Consider the following 24,815-nt stretch of genomic DNA (forward strand, 5'->3'; position numbering starts at 1 on the left):
AATGGGATTGAGTGTTATGGAGTGTAAATATGTGTATTGGTATGTTGTCTTGTGTCGTGGTATGTAGTGGAATTTAATTATGTAGTGAGCTATTGAATTGTGTGACATGATGTTGAATTTTGTTGTGTAAGTGTGTTGATTTGAATTATGTGGTTTGTTGAATTATGCGGTGCAGAATGGAAATGTGTGGAGCGGAATTGCGTGGTGTGGAACTGTGGTATTTTGAGTGAAATTATGCTGATGGGAGTTATGTGGCATGGTGTGGGGTGTATTTGTATGGATGGCTGCTATGTGGCATAGTGGTTTTATGTGGGATGTATTTATCTGGTATTTAGTAGAGTGTAATTAGGTGGCAATGATTAATGTGCACGTATGTGCAAAGGCTATATTGAATCTACTTTATTATCCTTTATGAATAACGGTAAAAACAGCTGCAGGAGGATTGTCAAAATTATATGCGTTTGCAGGGTCTGTTTTAGCCTTAGTAAGTTGTTGAATGCAAAGTTATCAGACAGAAACCGCCACAACATTTCCAAAAAATAAATAAACACAGATCCTGGAGATGCTGCCAGAAAGAGTACTTAAATGAAGAGTTTCAGGTGATATTACAATTTGGATACAGCACTTTAAACCACCCCTTGCCCACGACTTTGAAAATAAATAACTTTAACATAATTTAGGTGGCGAATGCAGATTTAATGAATAAAGCTTCAGCAGCATTTCAAATATTTAAAAATGCAAACTCTAAAACATGTTTCTTGAAATAGGATTAGAACTCAGACATACAAAGTGCACAGTAATCTAAACACAAAGTCTAGATCAGCTAGATCTAGACTGGATCCCCACATATTAAAGAACTACCGCCCAATTGCCGCATTGCCTATTGCTGCCAAAATTTTGGAGAGGGAGTTAAACCGATCTCTGACGGAATATCTAAGCTCCCACGATCTGCTTGACACCTCTCAGCACGGTTTCCGTGCTCAACACTCTACGGAGTCAGCACTTCTTGTGGCAGCAGAGGAAATTCGTAGCATAGTGGATGGGGGAGGCAGGACAGTCCTTGTGATGTTAGATCTGTCGGCTGCCTTCGACACCGTAAACCATGCGGTTTTGATTCGGAGGCTCCAGGAAATTGGTGTTCAGGGAGCTGCATTGTCCCTCCTCTCTTCTTTTCTGGAAGGCAGGGAGCAGAGTTTGCTATGGGACGGCTTTCAGTCGAACAGCTTACATCTGCCATGTAGCGTTCCGCAGGGTTCATCCTTATCACCGATGCTATTTAATATCTATGTGACTCCTCTGGCCAAGCTCATTAGGAAGCATGGTTTCATGATAGTCTCCTATGCTGACGATTCCCAGCTCATAGTTTCTGCCGTTAAACAATCTAATGACATGGCTTTTAAATTCCATAGTTGCCTGTCTGAAATTATGAGCTGGATGCGGGATAGCTTCTTGAAGATTAATAACGAGAAGACGGAGATTATTGAGTTTGGCCAGGGAAGTCCCCTGTGGAACGGATCGTGGTGGCCGGTGGAGGCTGGGGAGTGCCCCTGTCCCGTGCCCAAAGTTAGAAATGTGGGCGTGTTGTTTGATAACCAGCTAAATTTTTCAGCTCACGTCAATAACCTTGCGTCATCTTGTTCCTTTTTAATAAGGACCTTGCGGAAGATCTTTCCTTTTATTGAACCGGACCTTCGCAAGACCGTTGTAGTTGCCCTTGTGCTGTCCAGATTGGACTATTGCAACGCCTTGCTGTTAGGGATAAATACGACTCAGATGAAGAGGTTGCAGACTCTTCAGAATGCTGCAGCAAGACTTCTGCTAGATGTCCTTAGAGATCAATCTATCTCTGCGGGAATCAAAACACTACACTGGCTCCCGGTTCAGCAACGTATAGACTAAGTCTATATGCGTAGTACATAAGGCTGTGTTTGGAGGGAGAGCCAAGGATGTTCAGAAGTTATTCATCCCTTATACTCCCGGTCTGGTCCTAAGGTCCAGCACTCGGAGTCTTATCAAGATAAATCGGGTCAGGAAAGTCAGATGGGGCGGTAGAGCCTTCTCCTTCCGTGCTGCTCGACTCTGGAACAAGCTTCACGGTTTTCTAAAAGTAACAGATAATCATCAAGCTTTTAGAAAACTGCTAAAAACACGGCTCTTTGATGAGAACCGCCTCGGAGGATTGCGTCCTCCCTCTGTGCTTACCAGCGCCAAGACACTTCGGCGTTTGTGCGCTATACAAGTGTTTATCCTATCCTATCCTATCCTAGTGTGCTGGGTTTAGGACACTGCCCTGGTGACATTACATGTGAAGTCTAATGCTCACTGTAGGAGGGTGAAGTAGCAGACGCTGCCATAAATCTCGGCAGGGAGCTCATTTATGGAAAAGAGCCACCTAGCGAAGCAAAGAGGCCCAGCTCGGCAGGCGCTCATGTGAGAAAATAAATAGCTGTTTTGTGTGAAAAGTGTGGCAGAGCAGAAAGAATACAGAGGAGCAGGACGTCATGCCAGGTCCGTCATGTGGGGAAAGTGCAGGGAGCAGAGAGGCACGCTGGCGAGAGAGCCATAAAAGCACAGATGTGGGGGGAAGAGCAACAGAAGGGAGACCTCTGAAACAGCCCTGCCGCTGAGCATCGGGGTTGAACTAACGCCAATTAAGTCATTTTCCCCTCATTCCAGCACAAAAATGAGAAACATTGAGCAATAAATCTTACAGGCAATAAATAAATAAATAGTGCGTTAAACACAAAACATGTATAACAAAAAGCACCCGTAAATGGCGCCTGAAAATAAAGTGCCCGTTGCGTTTCAAAATCAGAATGTTTTTATTTATGTAGCTAAAAGAAAGCACTGCTTTGGTAATTGCACAAGCACAGTGGCACACAATAATGGGTGCAGACTGCAAATAAACAGCGTGCTGCATGGTGAGATTTTGAAGAGTGCTTCACGTTTGCAGTTAACCTCGAGGCAAACGCTTTCGAGGAATACAAACCGCTGCAGTGCTGGGGCCAAGGTGCCCTCAGTTAGCCTCGGTCGGGGCACACACGAGTGCACCATTAAAGACCCCGGCAGTGGGGTAGCAGAGGGGGCAGCGAGGATCTGCAGCATGCAGCTGAAGTGCTCCCTGGAGTCAAAGTGCAGCAGCAGTAACCTGAAAAGTGTGAGGGAAAGCGGCTAGTTACGCAAGCACACAAAAGGTTTTTCCATGCAGCTGGGGCCAGGAGAGACGCCTGAGGAGCCGGCCCAAGTATTAGGAGATTGAAAAGAAGTGGCACAGCAGGCCGCCCATGCGCAGCATTTCGCTCGACTACTCTAAGTAACAAGATGAAAACAAATGTAAAACCATGATGGAGTAGCGTTTACTGCAGTTTTATATAGCGCGAACTCCACACAAAGATATTGGATCACTGTGCATGAGCACCGGTTAAATTACACAAGATCACATTCATGTTTTGAGGCACGGGGAGAAGTCATGTGCCCAGAATCCCAGGATTTTGAGCACACCGAGATTCAATCATGGTTCTCAAATTCCAAATTCTACAGTTTTGGTTAAAACACCACAGTCAACCCTGCAGCTGGACAGACGTGGAGATTAAGACGCACAGCGCCATTAAACGGAGCCTTGCTGGTAGTCGTGTACGACAACTTTTATTTTGCTGCTTCCGTTATTGCATACAGACATATAATAAGTGAAAGAGGACCGCGCTGCAGCCGGAGCATGGGGATCTCTTGTCTTTATGGGGCCATGTGTTTCTAATTAGAAACACATGGCCTCATAAAGATAAGAAAGTGCTTTGCGACAGCAGGCCACTGTGTCCGAATCGGAGGCGAAAGGGCGTGAACCCAAAACCCTGATTTCCAATGGCAGTCCACCGTTTAGCATAAACGGTGATGCCAGCCAATGGAAATGAGGGGTGGGGCTTCAAGCCCTCTTCTGAAAGTCCTCCTTAACAATAAATTACGCCGAGCGAGCAACGCATGTGCTGCCACGCTAGGCGAGACCTAAAAACAAAGTGGGACATTATAGTTAGTCTCACATTTCACTCGTACAAAACCATTGAAATTCTGCAGTTATAGTTACCTGAGGTAATTATAGCTTACGCCTCGCAAGGCCCTACTTATGAATTCACATATTAGATCACTCATGACATGTTTTGATTGGGCACAAGTGTGCTTCCACAAAAAAAAGTGCTGTGATCATTTTATGTATCCAGCTGTCTAAGCTTAAACTTTCAGGGGCACACAACACTGGAATGCCAAGTGTCCTAGATGATTTATGTCGTTTTTCTCAGCACAGATGGGAGGAGGTCAGTCATTAGCCTACATGGATTTTTAGGTCTGGGCTGACAGTGTAACTCTCAGCTGACCTCTTAACTGACACCAACAGAAATCTAAACAAATACATATCCATCCCCATGTCATCTACCTGTAATGCTTGATGTTACCATTCAACATTGTTTTAAAGCCAGACCTATTCGCATTCCCAAGAATCAAATAGTGAAGATAAAGCACACCACAATAACGCATGGGGCCTTAACACCGCCAGCAGCGTTTCTGGTTTAATGTGGACAGCAATGCATTGATATCATGCAGGTCAGAAAAGAGTCAGTGGGTAGATATTTGAGAGCAGAAGTAGCAAAGGGGCACACTGGTTTAGGAGGCATAGGTGCATATCATGCTGAGAATTCTGAAGCAATGCGGTTAATGTTTTACAACAAGCATCGCAAGAGTCATGATGAGGCTTGCAAAGCAGTGTGTGTAATTGTTTACTATTTGCTAGGCACGAGTGCCCAACATCATTATGATGCAGGAACACCTCCTACATTGCCACAGAATCAGATAGTTTGAACTCTCAAAAAGTCGCTGATCAACACTGTTGATGTACAGCAAAACCTCTCTCTCAACAGCTTTCCTTGGCACTACCACATCGGCTAGTGGAGAACTCCACAAGTTACCACTCATCATATGCTACTTTTCGAAATAAAATAGTAGTTTTGAGAAGAGAACTACATAGTGTAAAGACACTTCAGATTTTCATCTCAATCGTTTCATTTCTCGTTCCTAGGTGTCACGTTCAACTGTGGATACAATTAAGACACTAGGGAGCTGAAGGATTCAAAGAATAGGTCCCTGAAGACATCTAAAAAGACTTCATTTAACCACTGCTCTTCTTGAGAAAGCTCAACCCGAGGAGAGCCGTCAAGCAGCAAATGAGTCCACCTCTACAATCAATGCCTGATTTTTGCAGAGAACATTACCAAAACCCACCTGTTTTGTGGTTGTGCATTACTGCTTTGATAGTTTATGTTGGCAGGCAAGGGCATGAAAAAGCAGGATTTGGTCTAATGACCACACAGTTGACTGTAGAACCAGGACAGTGTTAGTCCCTGCTTCCCTCTCCCTCCAACTCATAACTGTGCGGTCCAAAGCATGTCACTCCGTGCCGCACTTCCCATGTTGCTGAATCTGGTCCCTGAGGAAGTCTTGTACACCAGCAATGAGAGAGAAAACACAAGGGTCAAATAATGGAACTGCTGCATCGCTGCCACTATCTCCAGACTTGGTCTATGTCTGGGAAGTCTATGGAATCGCCTTGCTGCTGGACCCAAGGAAATAAGTTTCAACGTATCTGCCTGCAGGAGGAGATGGATTCCAGCTGTCAGGAGGAGATAACCTGCTGTGCAGAGGATAACCAAGGCCCAGATCATTGGAAAGACTTGAGTGTTGGACATTGCAAGAGACTACCCAAGAGCAACGAAGTCACCTCAGTAAAGTCATCGAGAAGGTCGTCAACAAGCAACTGGCAGCCTTCCACGAGGCGAACGGATCCCTCGACCCATCACAGTCCGGATTCAGAGCCAACCACAGCACCGAGACCGCCCTCATCGCAGCCACCGACGACATCCGAGCCCTGCTCGACAACGGCGAAACAGCGGCACTCATCCTCCTAGACCTCTCCGCAGCATTTGACACTGTCTGCCACCGCACACTAGTCCAACGCCTCAACGACACCGGCATCCAAGGGAAGGCTCTGGAATGGATCACCTCATACCTCTCCGGCAGAACACAGAGAGTACGCCTCCCTCCGTTCCGCTCCGAGGCCACCGAAGTCATCTGCGGCGTCCCGCAAGGATCGTCGCTCAGCCCCACTCTCTTCAACATCTACATGAAACCCCTCGCTGCCATCGCACGCCAACACAACCTCAACATCATTTCCTACGCCGACGACACCCAGCTGATTCTCTCCCTCTCCAGAGACCCCGACACCGCCAAAGCCAGCCTGCACGAAGGGATGACAGACGTCGCTGAATGGATGAACATCAGCCGCCTGAAACTGAACACGGACAAGACAGAAGTCCTCATCCTGGGACCATCACCCTCCGCATGGGACGATTCCTGGTGGCCTCCGGCACTAGGCACCGCACCCGAACCGACGGACCACGCACGCAACTTGGGCGTCATACTGGACTCCTCCCTATCGATGACCAGACAAGTCAACGCCGTCTCATCAGCTTGCTTCCACAACCTCCGCATGCTCCGAAAGATCTTCCGATGGATCCCGACCGAGACCAGGAAGACGGTCACCCAGGCTCTCGTCACCAGCAGACTAGACTACGGAAACACCCTCTACGCCGGTACTACAGCCAAGCTTCAGAAAAGACTTCAGCGTATCCAGAACGCCTCCGCCCGACTCATCCTGGACGTCCCCCGACGCAGCCACATCTCGTGCCACCTGAGAGACCTGCACTGGCTCCCTGTCAACAAGAGGATCACGTTCAGACTCCTCACCCACGCACACAAGTCCCTCCACGACCTAGGCCCAGGGTACCTCAACAGCCGCCTCACCTTCTACACGCCCACCCGCCAGCTACGTTCCGCTAACCTCGCCCTCGCCGTCGTCCCTCGCATCCAGAGAGCCACCGCCGGAGGAAGGTCTTTCTCCTACCTGGCAGCTAAGACTTGGAACTCCCTACCCGTCCACCTGCGGAGGACCCAGGACCACCAGGCCTTCAGGAAGCAGCTCAAGACCTGGCTGTTCGAGCAGTAGCAGCCCCCCTTCCCCAAGCGCCTTGAGACCCTTACGGGTGAGTAGTGCGCGATATAAGTTCCATGATTGATTGATTGATTGATTGAGTAAGCTACCCAGGAGTCATCAACAACAAATGTATCGAAGAGCTGCTCTACCCCATTCAAACATTGAAAAAGGTGAAACTATTTCATCTCGACCCTCATTCTACCCATGGGGGGCCAGTACTTACCTTTCTTGCTATCCTAGGGGGTCTATGGACATTTTAACTTCAACTCCTCACCTCATCAGCTGGAGGACACGGGCCTGGCATCACCTAGCAGATTTGGCCTGGAAACTGCTGCAGTTCGGATGTACAGCAGATTAAAACCCAAGTTGATGCCCCCTTGGCCAAGTCAATAGCCAACTATCTATTGCCGATTATGGGTGCCTCTCCAAAATCAAGACCGTCTCCAGTGCTTTCAAGATACAGGCACACTTACCGCGAGCATCTATGATGGGACTTCTAGGGTAATCTGTCAAGAAAAATCAGCGACTGTACTCAACCTGTGGCCCTGTGACTACTGAACCTTGGACGCAAGCGGCTTCTCTCTGCCCACAACCAGGCTCTAGGTCACGACCCACACAACACCACCACGAAGAGCACCAGTAGCTTCAATAAACAGTTCTGAAGGACTGACACTTTGTTCTTTGGGAGGAGAGTTCTTTGGAATTTTAGAGGATTGTAGCAGAGGCAGGAAAAGCAGTAATCTAACCCTTGTAATATGGGGTGGGGTCTGGAGTACATCCACAGCTGACTCTGGTTAGGTGGACACACAACACCACTGCATTACACCTTGTAGAGACAAACCAAACATATAAGTTACACAGAGGCTTTGATAGCAAGACCGACCCCTCTATAGACAGCATCAGCAAGGAAACCTCACAATCATTACCTGATACGCTTCCAAATGGGTATAAACTCATGGAGTCCCTGCCTCATGGCCAAACCAAAGCCAGACAGTTTTGCTTTCTACTGGATGCCTTTTCTCCATCGACTAAAAAGAGAACCCAAAAACAAGTCCCAAGTTGACAGGAACCGTTCTCCTCCGGATAACACTGGCTTGTGGGTCTACTGTAAAGGGACAACCATCAACTCCTATAGTAAGCCTAGATTTCCCAGCCACACTATCCTTACAGGGTCAAATTCTAAAAAGGAAGTAATTATGTCATTCAGTTAAGAGTGCAACAGTTTTGTGAACCTGAACACCAAAGGCAAACAACAACACCCCTTATTATTTGCTTTAAGTTCTTCGGATCTCAAGAAAAGCTCACAATGGCATCAAAAAGTATAGAGTTAGTTTTACGAAGTCCATGGAAAAGCCCTTCACAGAGTCATGGTTACAACGTTTCAAACTAAGCATGCATTCAACAGTCTTCATTTCAAAGTATCAAAATGTTTGCCACCATCACACAAACACTAAACATGCACAGGCCAAAGCTAATTTGGAAACAAAACGACCTGATAAAGTTGGATTCAGTTTTCAATAAAGGGTCAATAACATTCAGCATTAAATCTCAATGGAATCTGAATGCAAGAGATGGCGAAAAGCACATGTTGTCCCCAGTTGCCCTTCACAAGCATTAAACTTACAATTGCTTCCACACCGGAGAAGAACATAGATACTGTTCAGTTTGATGAGTATTGGCTTTCAAGCAAATCTACTGTTATTATCTGCGATCCGCAGTCGAGTACTCAGTCCTGTGAAAGAACGATGACTTACGACAGCTCATTTCTGTGTGGTTACCCATGCAAGGGATCAGGGTTCAAAATCAGACACCAAAATGTGGGGAATGAGGACGCACACAGTGTCTGGCACAACATCCATATGCAGTGGTCAGAGTAAAGCACAGGTAGAAGTTCTAGGCAACAAGGTACTTGTGAACAATGGGCAGTGATGTTTAGTCTGAGTGGAAGTGATAATGCAACTTAATAATTTACCCCCGAACAGGTGGTGTCTTCAGAGCTTGCAAAGGGGGGAAATTACTAGAAACATACACCAAAAGTGAACTTGGAGCACCACTCTAAAGGTCATCGATGACCCCAGGTATGTAACAGAGAAAGGCTTGTTGACCGGTAGGAATGTACCAAAGTATGATGCAACAACATTCACCACTGGGACCAACTGCACCAACTCAAAGAGGCCAAAGATGGTGTGCATGCAACGCTAAACAATATCAGTGTCATTCCATATAAAAGCATTACAAATTGCTGTACCACGCTTAGAGAAGTAAGTACATGGAGACTTTCTGTGATTTAAATAGCTGCAAATACATCCATGCATTACAGACCGGTGTCCTTCACGTGGGAGGTACGGTGTAGGTTGCAGAAATTAAAAATTAAAGAGCTCCTGCTGTTAAATTCTACCAGAAACTGGGAGGTGGGTTCAAAAGTTTAGCTGGACACCAGCAGTGGGCTGTAGTGGAGATGATAGGGCAGATGCAGGAGTACAGAGATGCAGAAAAATGAGATAGGAGAGAGAGGACTATTGTTAACCAAAGAAGAGGCTAAAAAGGGAGGTGTGTATAGGTGTACCCGCACCAGTGCTAAATCCAGCTGACCTATTTTAAATTTTCTTCTGCATATGGGTTCCTAGACATTATGTTATGTGTCTTTGCATAGAGCCAGATTACTAATTACTTGGTTTCTTGGCAGTGTAGAGTGGTCACGGGTGCAGCAATCATAGCTTAATAATAGGCAAAACAAGAATACATTCTACTGGCTGATTAAGAAAGACAAAAATATACCGTTGGGCACCAATCACCACTACCAGTTATGTGCTCCACTCAAGTACAGATGTCTAAAAAGCAAGATGCAGATTCTGAATCGAGTTGAAACTATTTACAAAGAGGTTAACTGGAATTTTCATTGGTGCATGCATCGACAGGGTTAGTCAACAGGTGCCTTACATTTTTGTAGAAAGTTAAAGCAAAATTCCTAGGTGCAAATGGACTATATAGAAGCCATTGAAGCACCCGCCATAAAGGGTTGGCGCCTTACCGGTTTCTCTTCGCTTTTTAGGAAGAGACTAGCAGTAGTAGGGGCTGTACAGCAAGTACATGATGGATTCTAGGCACTAGAGTATTGCGTGACATGCAGTCATACCTCCACACAACTGGGAGCAGTTTGAAGTAGTTAATTGTGTTTGCGGAGTTTGACGTGTGACAGGACAGGGTGGAGATTGCATCTACCAGCGCAAATATCCTTTTCGGTCCTAATCAGGGAGGCTGGTTTTAGATCACAAATGACTGAAAACCCAAGGTTATCTAGAAAGGTGAGTCAAAAGAAGTTTAATCTTTTCAGGGAAAAGGTTCTGTCGCCACGTGTGAGCACGATCGGAACTAGACGATGTTAGCTCTGCACTGAGCTCATGCAGCCTAAGTCACCCATGAGAAGGCCTGTAAACTGGCCTAAAAACATTTTCGCACCAGGGGCCACCAGCGCTAAAGCCTGCCATGCGCCTGCATCATGGTGCAAGGGTGCCTGTGTTGCAGGTAGGGTTGATTTTGTGCAAAAAACAATCCTTGGAGGTTTCCTCTTTCTAAAAGTGCTGCAGGAAAAGAAAGAGAAAATAAAAAATAAGATATCAAATAGATATGGCTCTATCAGGATGGTGCAGCATTTTGACGCATTCCCTGGTCTAACTGTATTGGTAAATATGGGAATGTGTCGAAAGGCATAGGTGGATGCATGGTAACACCCCCTCTCCACCCATATAACGCCTTCCCAGTGCAGAGTAACGCAAGGCAGAGACCTGCGCTGCCTTGCATTACTCCAGATTTACCAAGCCATGCAAGTCCACATAAGGTGGCCTTGCAAGGCTTGGTAAATCTCACTTGTGTCACTCTCTGTGATGCAAGAGCAATGCAACCCTATAATAAATCTGGGCCTGGATGCATTATCATGAGTATCTTGATGTCAGAGAGTAAAAAGAGTTCCTTTTGTGTGAACTTCCAAATACAGGAATAAACCATATACAGTGGGGTCCACCCGCCACACAGACATGCTCAGATAAAGTTGGCTGAAGGAAATGGCAGTTGATTTTGTTTTGAAAGAGTAACAATAAATTAAGTTAGATCAGAAAGGAAAGCTCTCTAGGTCAGCCAAACTGGAAAATCAGTCAGTCAAGAGTCTCGAATGCGTGCAGAGTAGAAATTACAGGGCTGGTTTTGTTTTTAATTTGTCTTAGGATCAGTATGCCACTGCAGGAGTAGTCTGCCACAACCCCCTAGTCTATCATTTGAAAAGTGCCAGTGCAGACGGCCGTCCCTATAAAATCCTAGATATTTTGGATTGCAAGATTCAGGGCCACGACGGCAGCATTTGCCTGTATATGCATACTGTCATACATATATGTTGATGTTCATAATCAAATATCAATGAGCAGGATTGCAAAAATAATAACACTGCAACAGCGAAAAATAAAACATAAGATATGTTTAGGTGCGCTTAACCAGTGAAATCATCTTGCTGGTATTTAAACATGTGCGATGTTTGTGTCTGGGCTAATGAGCACTGAAGAAGGCGGAAGCGCCGAAATGCATTTGCTTACAATAAATCAGCTTTAAGTTCAGCGAGTGCTGCGCATCCTTGGAGCTTTCATTTTAAACGTGATTTCACCCTCACGTCAGCAGGAAAAGGCGCCCGTCCTCAGTTCGGCAGTATGGGTGAGACCTGGAGCATATATATTTTGTTAGGTAGCCACCAAAATAGACTGCAAAGGTTTTACACCGGTGATCTGCTTTGACAGGCAGGAGTAGATGTGTTAATTTTTAAGCCGTCCGTCATCTGTTCTTTTTGCTTTTGTTGCCCTAAGTGGGAAGGGGGATGCCTAGACTTGGGTCGCATGTTCACTGTGCCACTGGATTCAAGCTAGACTGGCTGATGTGCGGTGATGCCCCGAAACTGGTCCCAGGGTGCTTATTTCCGGTGCAGAGAGGACCGGGCCTGGCAGTTCGGGCTGAATTGCTCTCATGAGGAGCAGGGTCTAGACAGATTTGCATATGGCTGGGTCGAAACTGTGGAGGCGTGGTGAGCAAAAAAGCCAATGGATTAAACCCAGATCTGTGACTGGGGATGAATGGTTGACTTGTTCAACATTCTGTTCAGCATCTTTTCTTTTTGCTTTTGTTTGCAGGTGGGAGGCACTGCACTAAAGATCTCACACGGGATAGAGCAGAAGACCCCACTGTTGGGGTAAAACCTTGCCACCCCAGTTTGGTTAGGTGAATTTGTGTCTCAATAGTGTTGCCTCGGACAACTCCTCCTCCATCCACTTGGATACTAGGCTATGAACTGGAAATGATTGGGTAACAGTAGCAGAACAACTTTAACATTTAATTAAAAGAATACTGTAAAGACCTACCAACTAGCATTCGGAAGAATTGCAAAAGAAAAAAAAATCAAAAATCTCTTGGGCATCACCTACCTTTCAACGCTGTTGTGATGTATGCAGCCGTGAGACCCTCCCACTGCATAAATCATGCCATCGATCACACCCACCCCGATGCGGTTCCTGGGAACACTCATGGGCGAGCAGGGAGACCATTGATTGTTCATGGGGTTGTAGCAGTCCAGTGCATTAGAGTCCATGTTTCCGTCGGGGGCATTGTTCCTCCCACCCACCGCGTAAAAGAGTCCACCCACCACGCAGCCCGCCAGCCCGCTGCGGGGCACCTGCAAGTCCTGCAGTCTGATCCAAGTCCCATCACTGGGGTTGTATGCCTCAAGGTAGCTCAGTGACTGTCGGTAGTAGCCTCCAGCCGTGTAGATGACCTGCGGAACCTTGGGAGTCCGGCTGGGCTGAGGAGAGGTAGGCCGGTGCAGAGTTAGGTCCTGGAAGATCTTTGCCAGGTAGTCCTTGCAGCGGGCATCCAGTTTAAGGATCTCACACTTCTGCATCTGCATTTGGAGGAAGTTTGGTGTGAGCGAGTGGCAGCGGACAGCCTTCATTAACGCCTGCACATAGAGGTGCCGGTTCTCACAGTCATACTTAATCCAGTTGATGCACGCGTGAAAGACCTCTGACTCGCACCGGACATTCAGCTCGTCCCGACTAATTAAAGTCACCAGCTGGCAGTGGGACAGGTTGAAGAATTCCTCCTGCTTAGCAACCTGAAACAAAAAAAACAAAAAACAAAAATGATTTAGGCAGACTGACAATGGCTTAAAAGAGCTCAACTGACAATCACCAAGAAGAGCTGAACTAAGAACATGAAAATCCCAACAGAGCCACCTATGAACTTTGAATGGTACCTTTGGACCATTTATTCTGAGTGACGTTAGCACATTTGCTTGACGACCACCAACACATCCAATGTGCCAAAATATGCCAATTGGGCTAGTAGCTGGACCTGCTGGTAAAGCGCGATAATGCTAACTGCACATGTGCACAGGCTTTCACTCTGGACGTTACTCTACGAGGACCTACAATTGGCCTGCAGCGCAGATAGATTTTAGAGATGCATCATTGACCTTTGAAAATCATACTGCAACCTTTTCATTTTGGCAGATTTGAAACGTGCACTATGAAGCCTGGCACACTCAACCATGTAAAGTGAAGGCTTCTCTGAGGTGGTTCTCTACTGTGGTTGCCCGATGCAGACTTGTGGGCCAAAAGAGCTTGGGAGGATCACCCTTTGGATTTTTTTTAACACAAATCCCCTTAACGGTTTTCAAATGTCAAATTCCCTACTAGGATCATTTATGTCCAGGGTAACATCTATTTCCTTCTTCTCCCTCATCCAATGGCACAGGCTCCCTCTAAAGTAACTCCTTAACATTCAGAACAGTCCCTAAATGCTGCAAACGGCCTGTTCCCTTTTTCTCTTCTACAATGGCTCTTTATTAGTTTCGTAGTTCACAAAAAAGGCGAGGAAAGGGGGGTCTGAGGAGGTTTATAGACCCGCGAGGGTTGGCTCCCCATCTATACTTCCAAAACACCAGAAAAATAACCTTTGGTCTGGGGGTGACATATCTTTATTAGTTCACCCCTCACCTTCTCAAGATAATCTAATGCAGGCTTCTCCAACGAGTAGCTCCTGGGTTACTGGTAGCTCTTCAGCTACCAGTCAGTTGCTCTACTGTGTGCATCCCAGGCTTCTATATTGGAACTTTTTGCTTAGTTAAATTAACATATGTATGACAAAATTGTGTATTCCAAGACAAAAATGTGTGTATTCTCAGAATTGATAAGATGACCTTCGAGTGATAAACTGGTAAATTATTTTTGTGAATATATAGTTCTGAAGAAAATACCAATACATAAATTAGACTAATAAAATACACAATTTGTCTTGTTAAAAATTTACACCCTAAACTGCACATAAAAAAAACTTGCTAGAAGAAACCATAAAAATTAAAAATGTAAGTCTATTTTTCTCCAGCTACTAAATGTATTGATAAAAGTACATAAAATAATTTCAACTTCCTTTACAGGGACATTATTTACTATCTTTTAATTTGAGTCATACATATGTTCTCTATAAATTTTGTTAGTTTCCCAACAAAAGCATTTGATTGTGCCATAAAAGAAACTAGAGTTGCCTCCTTTACAGTGTACAAAGATGACTTCCTGAATGAAGGGAGCAAATACTTGCAGCGAATATCACTCAATTCGGGACAACGACAGTTAATGTGGGTCAAAGATTCCTTGCAGTAATTACAATGTCTACAGTTTTGGATACTAGATATAGAATTCCAGAGGCCTTCGAACTCTTTCGGATGAATATATAGTAGACGGAATCTTAAACATTTTTTGGGGTTCTACTAAATTAGAATTAATTTACTGCTGATTCAGTTGGAATTAAGATTCAATAAGAAGAGCCGATTGTTTATATTGTGAGCTTTCAGTAAATCCCTTAAATGAAAGCACTCCTTTAGTCTCTTTAACAACCCTCTACAGTTTGATAATGACATCTGCAGGAGATCCTGTATAATTGGTAAGGTATGATCCTGGAGAAAAATATTGATTTCCTCGCAAGAGAGAAACACGCTGGTCAGAGAAATCCATGTCAGCTCTTGATATATCAGCCCTCGCAGGGAATCGGCTTTTGCAGAAGCACAATCATAAAATGTGTTGATTTTCTGGATCCAGTGAACCGCTTCGAATGATGGGAGACTTAATTCTAGTCTTATAATAGCCTGTGGGGTAGAACTTTGCAAACTGTATAGCGACCGAGCTTTTCGAAATAATATTGCCCAATTTTATTAATCTTTTTAGGTCGAGCATTCGAGACCTCTTGTATATACTTTAGTATATACCTATTATTACTTGTACGTGTATGTACTTTGTGGGCTCTGGAGATCAGCCCTAGGACTGGTCTGCTTCGGGACTTTTTTTCTGTTCAACTGGCTCTATTCAACTGTCTTGATTGAAAACGACCAGCAGAGGTCAGTAAAATACCAGAATTGCTTTCTGCTGAGGGACTTTCTTTTTTGAATTTTTCTGGCAGCTGCCTCTATTTAACTTTGATAGAAAACGATCAGCAGAGGTCAGTAAAACACCAGAATCACGTTAGCATTCTCTAGGATTCCAGTCCATAGAAATGGTCTTCCACAAGCACCCATAGACAATATTTTTTTCAAATCTTGTATTTATCGTGATATGACCACCGAAGGCCCCGATTTTACATTTAAAAAAGAGCTTTGGACTATAACATTTCCCTCTAAAAAGCAATATTTCTCTCTATGTGTTCCCATACCTGGCGTGTCACGCAGTTTGGTGCTTACTTTCTCTCCAGGTTATAGAACAGTAGATGTTTCAGCACCAAGGCTAATGTGCTGCATAGCTAAATACATATAAGATCCCAAAGGCGAGACCGATTGCATTGCTAATGCTTGTTTTCATTAACTATCAAAACATTGCATGAAAGAGGAATTGGTTTGGCCCGATTGGTTAAGATGGTTGGTCTGATAGCACGACCTCCGTAAACTTGCGAAAACCTTTTCAAGGATTTTGTTATAAGTGATAGCTCTACATCATTTAAAAACAGAGGCTGTCAGATGTTTACCCAACTGGAAGCCCGAATAGCCATAGAAGTTAACTGACTCCACGGAAATATTGCCTAACTTCCATTTGAATTTATGTGGACCCCTCCCAAACGAGATTATCTTTGTTTTTTTGAGGTTAGCTGATAGACCGTTAATCTGGTTATATTCATTAAGTTCAGTAAACGGACATTGTAATCCGATAGGGGTCTATGAGCAGATTACAAGGTCGTCTACATACAAAAGATAACCCACTGAACAATCCCCAGTTTTGGAGGCAGGAATTCTGATTTTTGAATAGAACTGCCCAAGTCAGAAATATATGATGAAATGAGAGCTGGGGCGATTACATACCCTTGTTTTAGCCCAATGTTGATGAGAACTTTGCCGGAGACATGCTACTTGGTTGGCAACTTGATTTGTATGCAAGTGTTGCTATGTAGAACTATTATCAGGTGAAACAGGTTGGAATTCATGACCCATTGTTAAGAACTTTGACCAAAAGGCGACTGAGATCTTCTTTGTTGAATGGAGAGGAGCAGTCCACGAAGCAAACAAAGTGATTTTCTTTGATTTAATGCCTTCCTGATGACAAGAGTCAATGCAACTAGGTGGTCTAGAGTTGCGCATCCTGTTCTAAAGCCTGTTTGATAGGGCAGCAGCAAATTATTTGATACTTTCACACCGAACAGACTGCATGGTAAGTATTTGGCAGAAAGTTTCCCTTGGGTATCTATTAGAGCTATGAGGCGGAAATGTGCAGGGTTTTTTAAGCTTCCCTTTTTATGAAGTCGTTGAATTATTGATTCTTGCCATGACGTTGGAACTTCGCCTGACTGCAAGATATTGTCAAACACGGTCTTCAGAATCTGTTTCACATCACTGGATATTGCTTCATTACAGCAATAGGAATACCATTGAGTCCGGCGGCACGGGAGGTCTTGCTTTTTGTTATTAGTGATGCAAGATGCATTTCGGATAATTCCATTCCCTTATTGACATGCTGACTTAGTGGAGACTCATGACTCGCACAATGGGAAACGTTTCCCAGGTATCTGATGAACAATCATAATCCATTACTGGTCTATAAAAAGGCAAATCCCATTCCCATAAAGTCCCGACATTTTTTGTAACGATTGTTTCATGTCATTTAGCCCATTTTTTATTGGCTTCCTGTAAATTGCTTTTAACTCCTTAATTGCATTTGATTGCTCTATGCTTGGTGGAAATGTAAGTAGATGGTGCAAGGATCTTCTAGGTTTCTGTTTTAGGATCGATATTCTATTGAATGGCCTGAAAAATGGACTCTCTCGAGGTTGTACATTTGTAATAATATTTTGTGAAGTCAGGTGGTCAAGAATGGTTTTTGTGACTTTAGCCCACATTTCTCTCCACAAGCCATCCTTTCCATTAGAGTTGCAGAGTTCATTCAGCCCTTCTAGTTGGACAGTTCTATAAGGAGGCAGTCTTCTCTGACAATGTTACTTGTCACACTATCTTTTTGTTATTTAGGGCCATCAAAGAAAGAGATGATTTTTTGCTGAAATGGAGAAAGGAAAAACATATTTTCGGGTTATTGCTCATGGATTGTGGTCACTTCCCACCGTTGGGTAGTTTGTGCACAAGTGAAAGCATGAAAAATGAATCCTCGTGAAATCCATTGTAGAGCTTGCATTAGATGAAACAAATATATTTCTTGCAGGTTGGTCATTCTGAAAATGACAATGGAAGAAACGGAGCCCCGATTCCACAGTGAAGGTTTTCAGGAGTCTTAATTTCATGGAATAGCTCAGAGCTTCTCTCTGAAACATCAGCAGGGGAATTAAGAAAGTTTCAATCGGTCCTTCATTGGAAATGTTGAGATAAAGAAATGCTATGAGAAAGTTTATTGAAATCTCCAGTGAAGACACACTATGAATCTCTGCAGTCCTAAATAAGATGTTCAAATCCAGCCAATATTTTTGTGATGTTTATCAGATTGGTCCTTACAGAAAGAACATTGACTGGTTGAGATGGCTACTGAGAGGCCGCCGAGTAGGCTATCGATACATTCATTAAGATTGGAAACGTTTTTTGCTTCTTGGATGTTTTGCTTGCGACACCGTTACATGCTTCCTTGTTCTTCCGTTTGCCTACATTTTTATTTGATATTTTTCAACTTTTTCAGTCACCGTTTACTTACTAACGTCTCAAAACATTCTTTTGAACAATCTACGCTCCTCAATTCTTGGTTCACTCCCGATCACAGGCATTGTTCCTGAGTTAGCTGGATTAGATTCAACTGTTTCAATGTGAACTTCGTTTGATCTGGGAATTTCGTCTTGGTTCTTTACTTCAGCTGTTTTTATCCCTGTTCCAGGAAGTGTTAGTGGATTATAGACCGTTGGTGGAGATGCTGATATTGATGTAGAATTATTTGAAAATTGGTCCTGCGAACTGTGTAGTAATAAAAGATTCTGCGCCATTCTGCCATTTTTTCCACATTCAGGATGGAATTTAGTACAAATTCTGATTTTAAACTTGAACATATGTTTTTTACGAAGAAGTTGTAATAAACGTATCAGGTCATCCATTCTTGCCAAATTAGAGGTATCCTCTATTAGTGTTGTCAGTTTTGTCTCCACCCCAATTAGGGTTTTATTTAGAGAGTTCAAAACAGTTGAATGCTCTTGCAATGATTGAGCAGAATGTCTTGTTCGCTGATGAGCGGATTGAAATTTCAGGGCCTCCATCATTTTTGAGAGAGGAGCGAATTGCGCCCACTGCAGAAAGCACAGGATATATTGGAGGAGTGTCTTGAACCACTTTCGGTAGTTGTTCTTTGTTAAGTAAGACTGAAGCTCTACCTCTTCCCTCTATCAGAGGGGAGGATGATTTGTTTGTTGCATTTGAGACAATTCAATTTATTTTAAATAGTAATTCCAAATTATCCAAGGAGTTTGCCAGCTCGCTTTGTTCACTTAAGTCTGAATTAAATATTTCTGTGCAGACGGGTTGAACTTGGCAGTAGTCTTGTTTTAGATCTATTGAGGGGCTCCAATAGGGTGTCAGGTGTAGTTTCCTTGAACACTTCTCTCGAATAGATTCAATCACTTTCAAAAGCTTAGAGGTTTAAAAACTACTATATGCTGCACTCCATGAACTACAGCCCGGGTTACAAACGGCTGGTGCTCTGTGAGGCTCTCTGGAGGAGATTTGAGGTTTGAATGTGGTCTCTGGACTTGGAGATGATCAGTTCCTTCAGCTTGCTCGCGCGAGGGGACAATATCATTATCCTGTACTTCCTGCACGTTAGGTGACTTTAGCAGTGTAATCAGACAAATGCTGATAATTTTCTGTTAAAAGCAGACAGGATGTCCTTGTAACTGTGACTGGCATGGAGGGATGGAATCCCTTTGCTGGTATGCTCCTGCTCCTCCTGGCTACATTCTGAAGGGTGTGAGTGAGGTAGGCTGTTTATTTGATTTGGTCCCTGGACCAAGGGCTCACTTTGTTCTGGTGAGAACTGAAACATGCCAGCTTACCGAAATATTGGAGGCTGAGATCCAGCCAGAAGCGCCCAGATGCCTCCTTAATATCTGGGAACTGACAGACCTCACCACCCATGCCACACAATGGGTCACACTCGCCTGCATGATAGCCAAAAGGAACATTGCGCAGCTCTGGGGGGCCTCACATGCACCCACAATTACGGACTGGAAAAAAGACCTTGACTGGTGTATGCAAAGAGAGAAGTTTGTGTATACGGCCCATGGCTGTCTCCGTAAATGGTCCAAGATATGGGCCCCTTGGAATTTATACCATGGAAACATTTGTACCCCCCTCGCTTACAGGATGATGATGTCTCCCCCTCCCCGTGATTTCCACTGCATAAGCTTACTGTATTATTATGTATATTTGTTTTTGCGGTACCCTCCATATTGACTTTGTGATACTATGCCTTGTTGTCGAGTCTGTTTAAAAAAAAGATTTATATAAAAAAAAAAAATTAAAAAAAGATGCCAGCTTACACTAATAATGCTACCACAGCTGATGTTTCTGGGCCCTCGTGACTGGACTGAGCTGATCTTTTGCGAGGGATCTGGGCTCATCTGACTTTTGTAGACAATGATAGCAGTTTTGTACTGTTGGCAAAGCCAGATTTATTTTTCCGCCTTGTTTAATGGCACGTTTACATTGCTGTAGGTGCCTTTGGAGAACCAATCCACTGGGCGTTACACCAGAGCTACTGAATTTCCTTCAACAAATACAGTTGAGAATGACTGAGTTTGTACATAATAGCAGGATGCAGGGAGCTGTGCCAATGCTTATGGCAAGAATGCAGCTTACCTCTGGAACCCCTGCAAACCACAACGGAGGCTACCTTAAGGCGGAGAGATGGCTGAGAACTGGCAATACCGACACCAAGGATGGGCCAACTCTTGCCCTACTGATGCTGTTTTGCCAGAGAGTATCAAGGTGCTGTCTGGGACCCAAACCACTCGCCATTACCTGCAGCCTCCTGCTAGTGCTGCAACAAGCCCCTGCCCTCCCATACTCACCGCTCAGCAGGGTCCAAGGGTTGGGGAAGGTCAAACACCGGATCCGAACTACCCTGGGACCGAGTAGCAGAGGAGGCCTGGTTGTGGTGGGTACGCTGAGCTTGGCCCCAGTGTTTGGCCGAGTATCACCGACATAAAATGGTGAAAAGACAGTAGCCAATAGCCTACTGCCTCCAAGCACAGGCGCACTCGGCGGCTCTCTGCTACAGGGGGGGTGGGGATAAGTGCTTGCACATCACCCGACCGATGATAGCTTATGAGAGTACAGATTATTGAGTCATAAATCAAATGTGGAGACTTATTACTAATATGGTTACTTTAGTGCTAGTGGCACTGCAGCTGGTATGCATTGTATTGTAATTGAATTTATATAGTGCTTACTACCCCTGATGAGGCGTCGAAGCACTTTTTCGGCGAGTAGCGCGCTACTCCAGAACCCAAGAAGGATTAGTGTTGAATTAGTACAGTGAAATATGAAAGTAATTTGAGTGGTGGATAGGTTAGTCAGTTATTTGGATTCAGAAGGATAGCGGAGGGATAGAAGAGGGAAAAAGGTTTGCATTTATATAGCGCTTGTTACACCTGATGGGGTGTTGAAGTGCTTTTTTCTTGGGACCAGTAGCACGCTAATCCGGAGCCCATAAAGGATTAGTGGTGAATTAGTAGAGTGAAATATGAAAGTAATTTGAGTGGTGGATATTAGTCAGTTATTTGGATTGAGAAGGATAGAGGAGGGATAGAAGAGGGAAAAAAGTATTGCATTTATATGGCGCTTGTTACCCCTAATGGGGTATTGAAGCACTTTCATGGTGAGTAACGTGCTACTCCGGAACCCATAAGGATTAGTGGTGAATTAGTATAGTGAGATATGAAAGTAATTTGAGTGGTGGATACATTGCCTACATACAGACATTGCAAATTGGCAAACCCTTTACTTCAGATCTCAGTCACAAAAAGATTTGAAAATATACTGTAGGCTACTCAGCCAACCCTTGGTAGATACGATGTTATTATTACTTTTCTAATACACGTGTGCCACATATGATCTGCTGTGGCCACTGAAGCTTTTAAACCTTCCCGCAAAAGATCCTCCCATAAAACGAGTCAATCTAGGCACCAAAGGGCAGGGTGGCAAGAGTATCCTTTGGAAGATCATGTGACTTGGAGGTTTTGGGGCAGTGGCATAACACAAAATGATACCCCTCCCCCTGCAGAATGTGATGAGGAGTCTCTGAGCCTCTCATGTGTCACAGATATTTATTGGCCTTTGGCTCCAGGGAAACAATCCACCAGACAAACCTTCAGTGACCAGGGTGCCAAAGAGACATCAAGGAATAGTTATGAGAGGAGGAAGCGGCCATAAGATGACATAAAATCCACAGGCCTCCAGGCGCAGCAGTGTGCCACCAAGTGAGACATGAAAGGTGCTGAGCAACCAAGATCTTTTGGCAGAAAAGACAAAGGGAGAAGCCACTGAAGGGAATCAAAGCGTGACCAAAATTGGACAGAACAACAACAAGGTTGCCAAAGGGGAGTAGGAAAAAAAACGAGGCAATATAGTTAAGACATAGTAAGATAAGGTTGAAAGTAGGGGCGATGTCTTGTAAGTGCAGCCCCGTCTTCCGTGTGAGATGCACCGTAAAGGAGCAACTGAGTACGGCTGAACTGGGATGCAAATCCATGGGGATCCTGAAGCTTGAAGAATGCCGAATGCGTGTGCCGCTAAATCAGTTGTGAAGGCACAATCCCCGTGGACTTGCATCCCGGTTCGGCCGCACAAAGTTGCTCCCTTCCGGTGCATCTCACACGGAAGACGGGGCTGCACTTACAGGACATCACCTCCTACTTTCAGCCTGAGTATTCCCCTGATGCACAGGCTGGCCATTGGACTTTGCCTGTTGATTACCCTCAAGGACATCAGTTCCATAAGACTCACGGATCCCATCCCTACTTAGAAATTTTAGAACACAGGCTCTCCCAGGCATCTATATAACCTCTTGTCCTGATGATCCCCTTACTTTTCAGGAGGCATCGAAACGTCGTCGACACCCACACCATGACTCCAAATGTATGATAATTTATGTGGAGCACAAGTTGTCCTTTCTCATTGTGACGGTCTTGAAAATGTATTGCTAATGTCACTTTTAGAAGTGAATGCCAGAGGTCTGGAAATCTGCTGATTTCCATACACTGCAACGCTACCCACTAGACTGTGGATGTATAGTTCCTTTTTATTGTATGTTGAATAAACACAATCTTTTCCATTTGGATACACTAACAGCGCTAATTTGTGGTTCTCTGCTTATGCCCTTTATGCTCCTTTGTAGGGACCTAGGTCTCTAGTAATATACAGCTCTGTGACTCATGGTCGGAGGGTGTTTGAGTGCTGTTGGCAGTGTGTGCTTCTAGAGTGAAAAGGGTGGGGAGCGCTGCCATCATATCAGATTGCCACTCTAAGTGAGGAGTGTGCTTTTGGTAAGAGTGGGAATGCTACTCTGATGAGTGTGGGAGTGCTGTCGGCATAGAAACACCTTAGTATGCAAGTGGGGTAAAAATACTTCAGTAGTGTGCTATTTTTACACTGTTATGGGTGCAAGGGTGCTTTTGGCAGTGTGAGACTACAGTCTGCAAGGGGTTCAAGACTACTGTTGGTATTTAGGATGTTTTGCTTTTCCAACACAAAGGCTGAAATATTTCCTCTTATGTTTTAAAGGAGGCCAAAGCTGAAGACCCTCTGTACCTATTAAATGATGACAGTTTTCCTTCAGCAATGGTTCCTAAGTGCAATTCGCTCCCTGTCCCCCTTGCTGTTCATAATAGCCATGGACCCCATCATACACTATTTTCAAAAAGATCATTTACATAGAGGGCTCCAATTCAAACATGGCATGGTACTAGTGGAGGCCCAAAGAGTATTTAGTACCAATACTACAAGAAACAGATAGTTTTGGCGCCCTCTCAGGCCTCAAAATCAATTGGGCTAAGTCGGAGGTATTCCCTCTGACTGAAGTACGGAACCGCAAATGTGGGGACTACCCGGTCCAATGGTATAAAACAGAAACTAAGTACCTGGGTATCTACCTGCACAGAGACAGGGACCAAGTCCTGCTATTGAAGTATGGCCCTGCTATTAACCGTCTGCAGACCCAAGTGGAACATTGGCTCAAACTTCCGCTATCAATGGCAGGTCGCATCACCATTATCAAAATGGCGATATTACCTAGCTTCCTTTACTTATTCACCAATATCCCCATTCCATTAACTAAACAGTTTTTTGCGCAACTTCGCACACATCTTATAAAACTGATTTGGGGGAGGGAAACAGCCCATGGTTCGATGGGACATTTTAACACTCCCATACGAAAGAGGAGGGTTCGGGGTTCCGGATATGCAACTTTATTATTCAGTAGCACAATGTGGGTATGCATACCACTGGTATCATCCACATGCACGCATCCCTTACGCTAAGCCAGAACGAGATGTGGCAGACCCCACTCCGCTGAACGCAGTTCTCCCGGTAGGCATCCCACAAGATCCACATGATATCCAACCAATATCCACCACATGCTGGGCATGGAAAAAACTACTTATGAGAACGGGAGGGTCCACACTGTATTCACCTGCCCTACCGTTATCGGCGAATCCTTGGATCCCTCCCACAACAGATTCTGGGATCAAAAGCACACTTGCCCCGTTAGGACTAGGAACTATCGGAGATGTATTCCCGGGAGGCCACGTTTTTATCTTTTGTGAAGATCTACGTTTTACTACAGCCACGTTCATAGATCACTTTTCATTGGCTCGTAGAGGTGAGATTCCTACCTATCCGCTCGAACCTGCTGATTTCAGCCCACTTACTTCAATAATAACAGACAATAGCGGAGAACACATCACTTCTAGGTTATATAAAACTTGCCTGACGTTATTGCCACAGCGGGATACTAAAGCCAGAGACGCATGGGCTGCGGACATCGGACAGCCACTCACAGATGAAGACTGGAAGGGATGCTGTAAACAGACTAAGGTAGTCTCCTGCAATCATAGGCACAAGTTACTACATTTGAAAATTCTTAGAAGGGCCTACACTACACCGCAGCATATGGTCAGGATTAAAAGCAACACTTTCACACACTGCCCCAAATGTAACTTGCAAGCAGCTCCCATCCTCCATATGACCTGATCTTGCAGCATAAGAAAACAAGTTACTTACCTGTAACTGTAG

At 44.6% G+C, this 24,815-nt stretch overlaps 1 protein-coding gene across 1 annotated transcript in view; it reads right to left on the minus strand.

Annotated features, from left to right (window-relative positions):
• KEAP1 (kelch like ECH associated protein 1) overlaps nucleotides 1-24,815 on the minus strand; it is a 152,514-nt gene that overhangs the window by 80,535 nt on the left and 47,164 nt on the right. Inside the window, exon 3 of the mRNA XM_085600761.1 lies at nucleotides 12,493-13,178. Within this exon, the coding sequence (XP_085456887.1) occupies nucleotides 12,493-13,178 (686 nt within the window). The remainder of the gene's footprint in view (nucleotides 1-12,492; nucleotides 13,179-24,815) is intronic.

Source organism: Triturus cristatus, chromosome 4_2, assembly GCF_964204655.1.
Source record: "Triturus cristatus chromosome 4_2, aTriCri1.1, whole genome shotgun sequence".
Classification (NCBI taxonomy): Eukaryota; Metazoa; Chordata; class Amphibia; order Caudata; family Salamandridae; genus Triturus; species Triturus cristatus.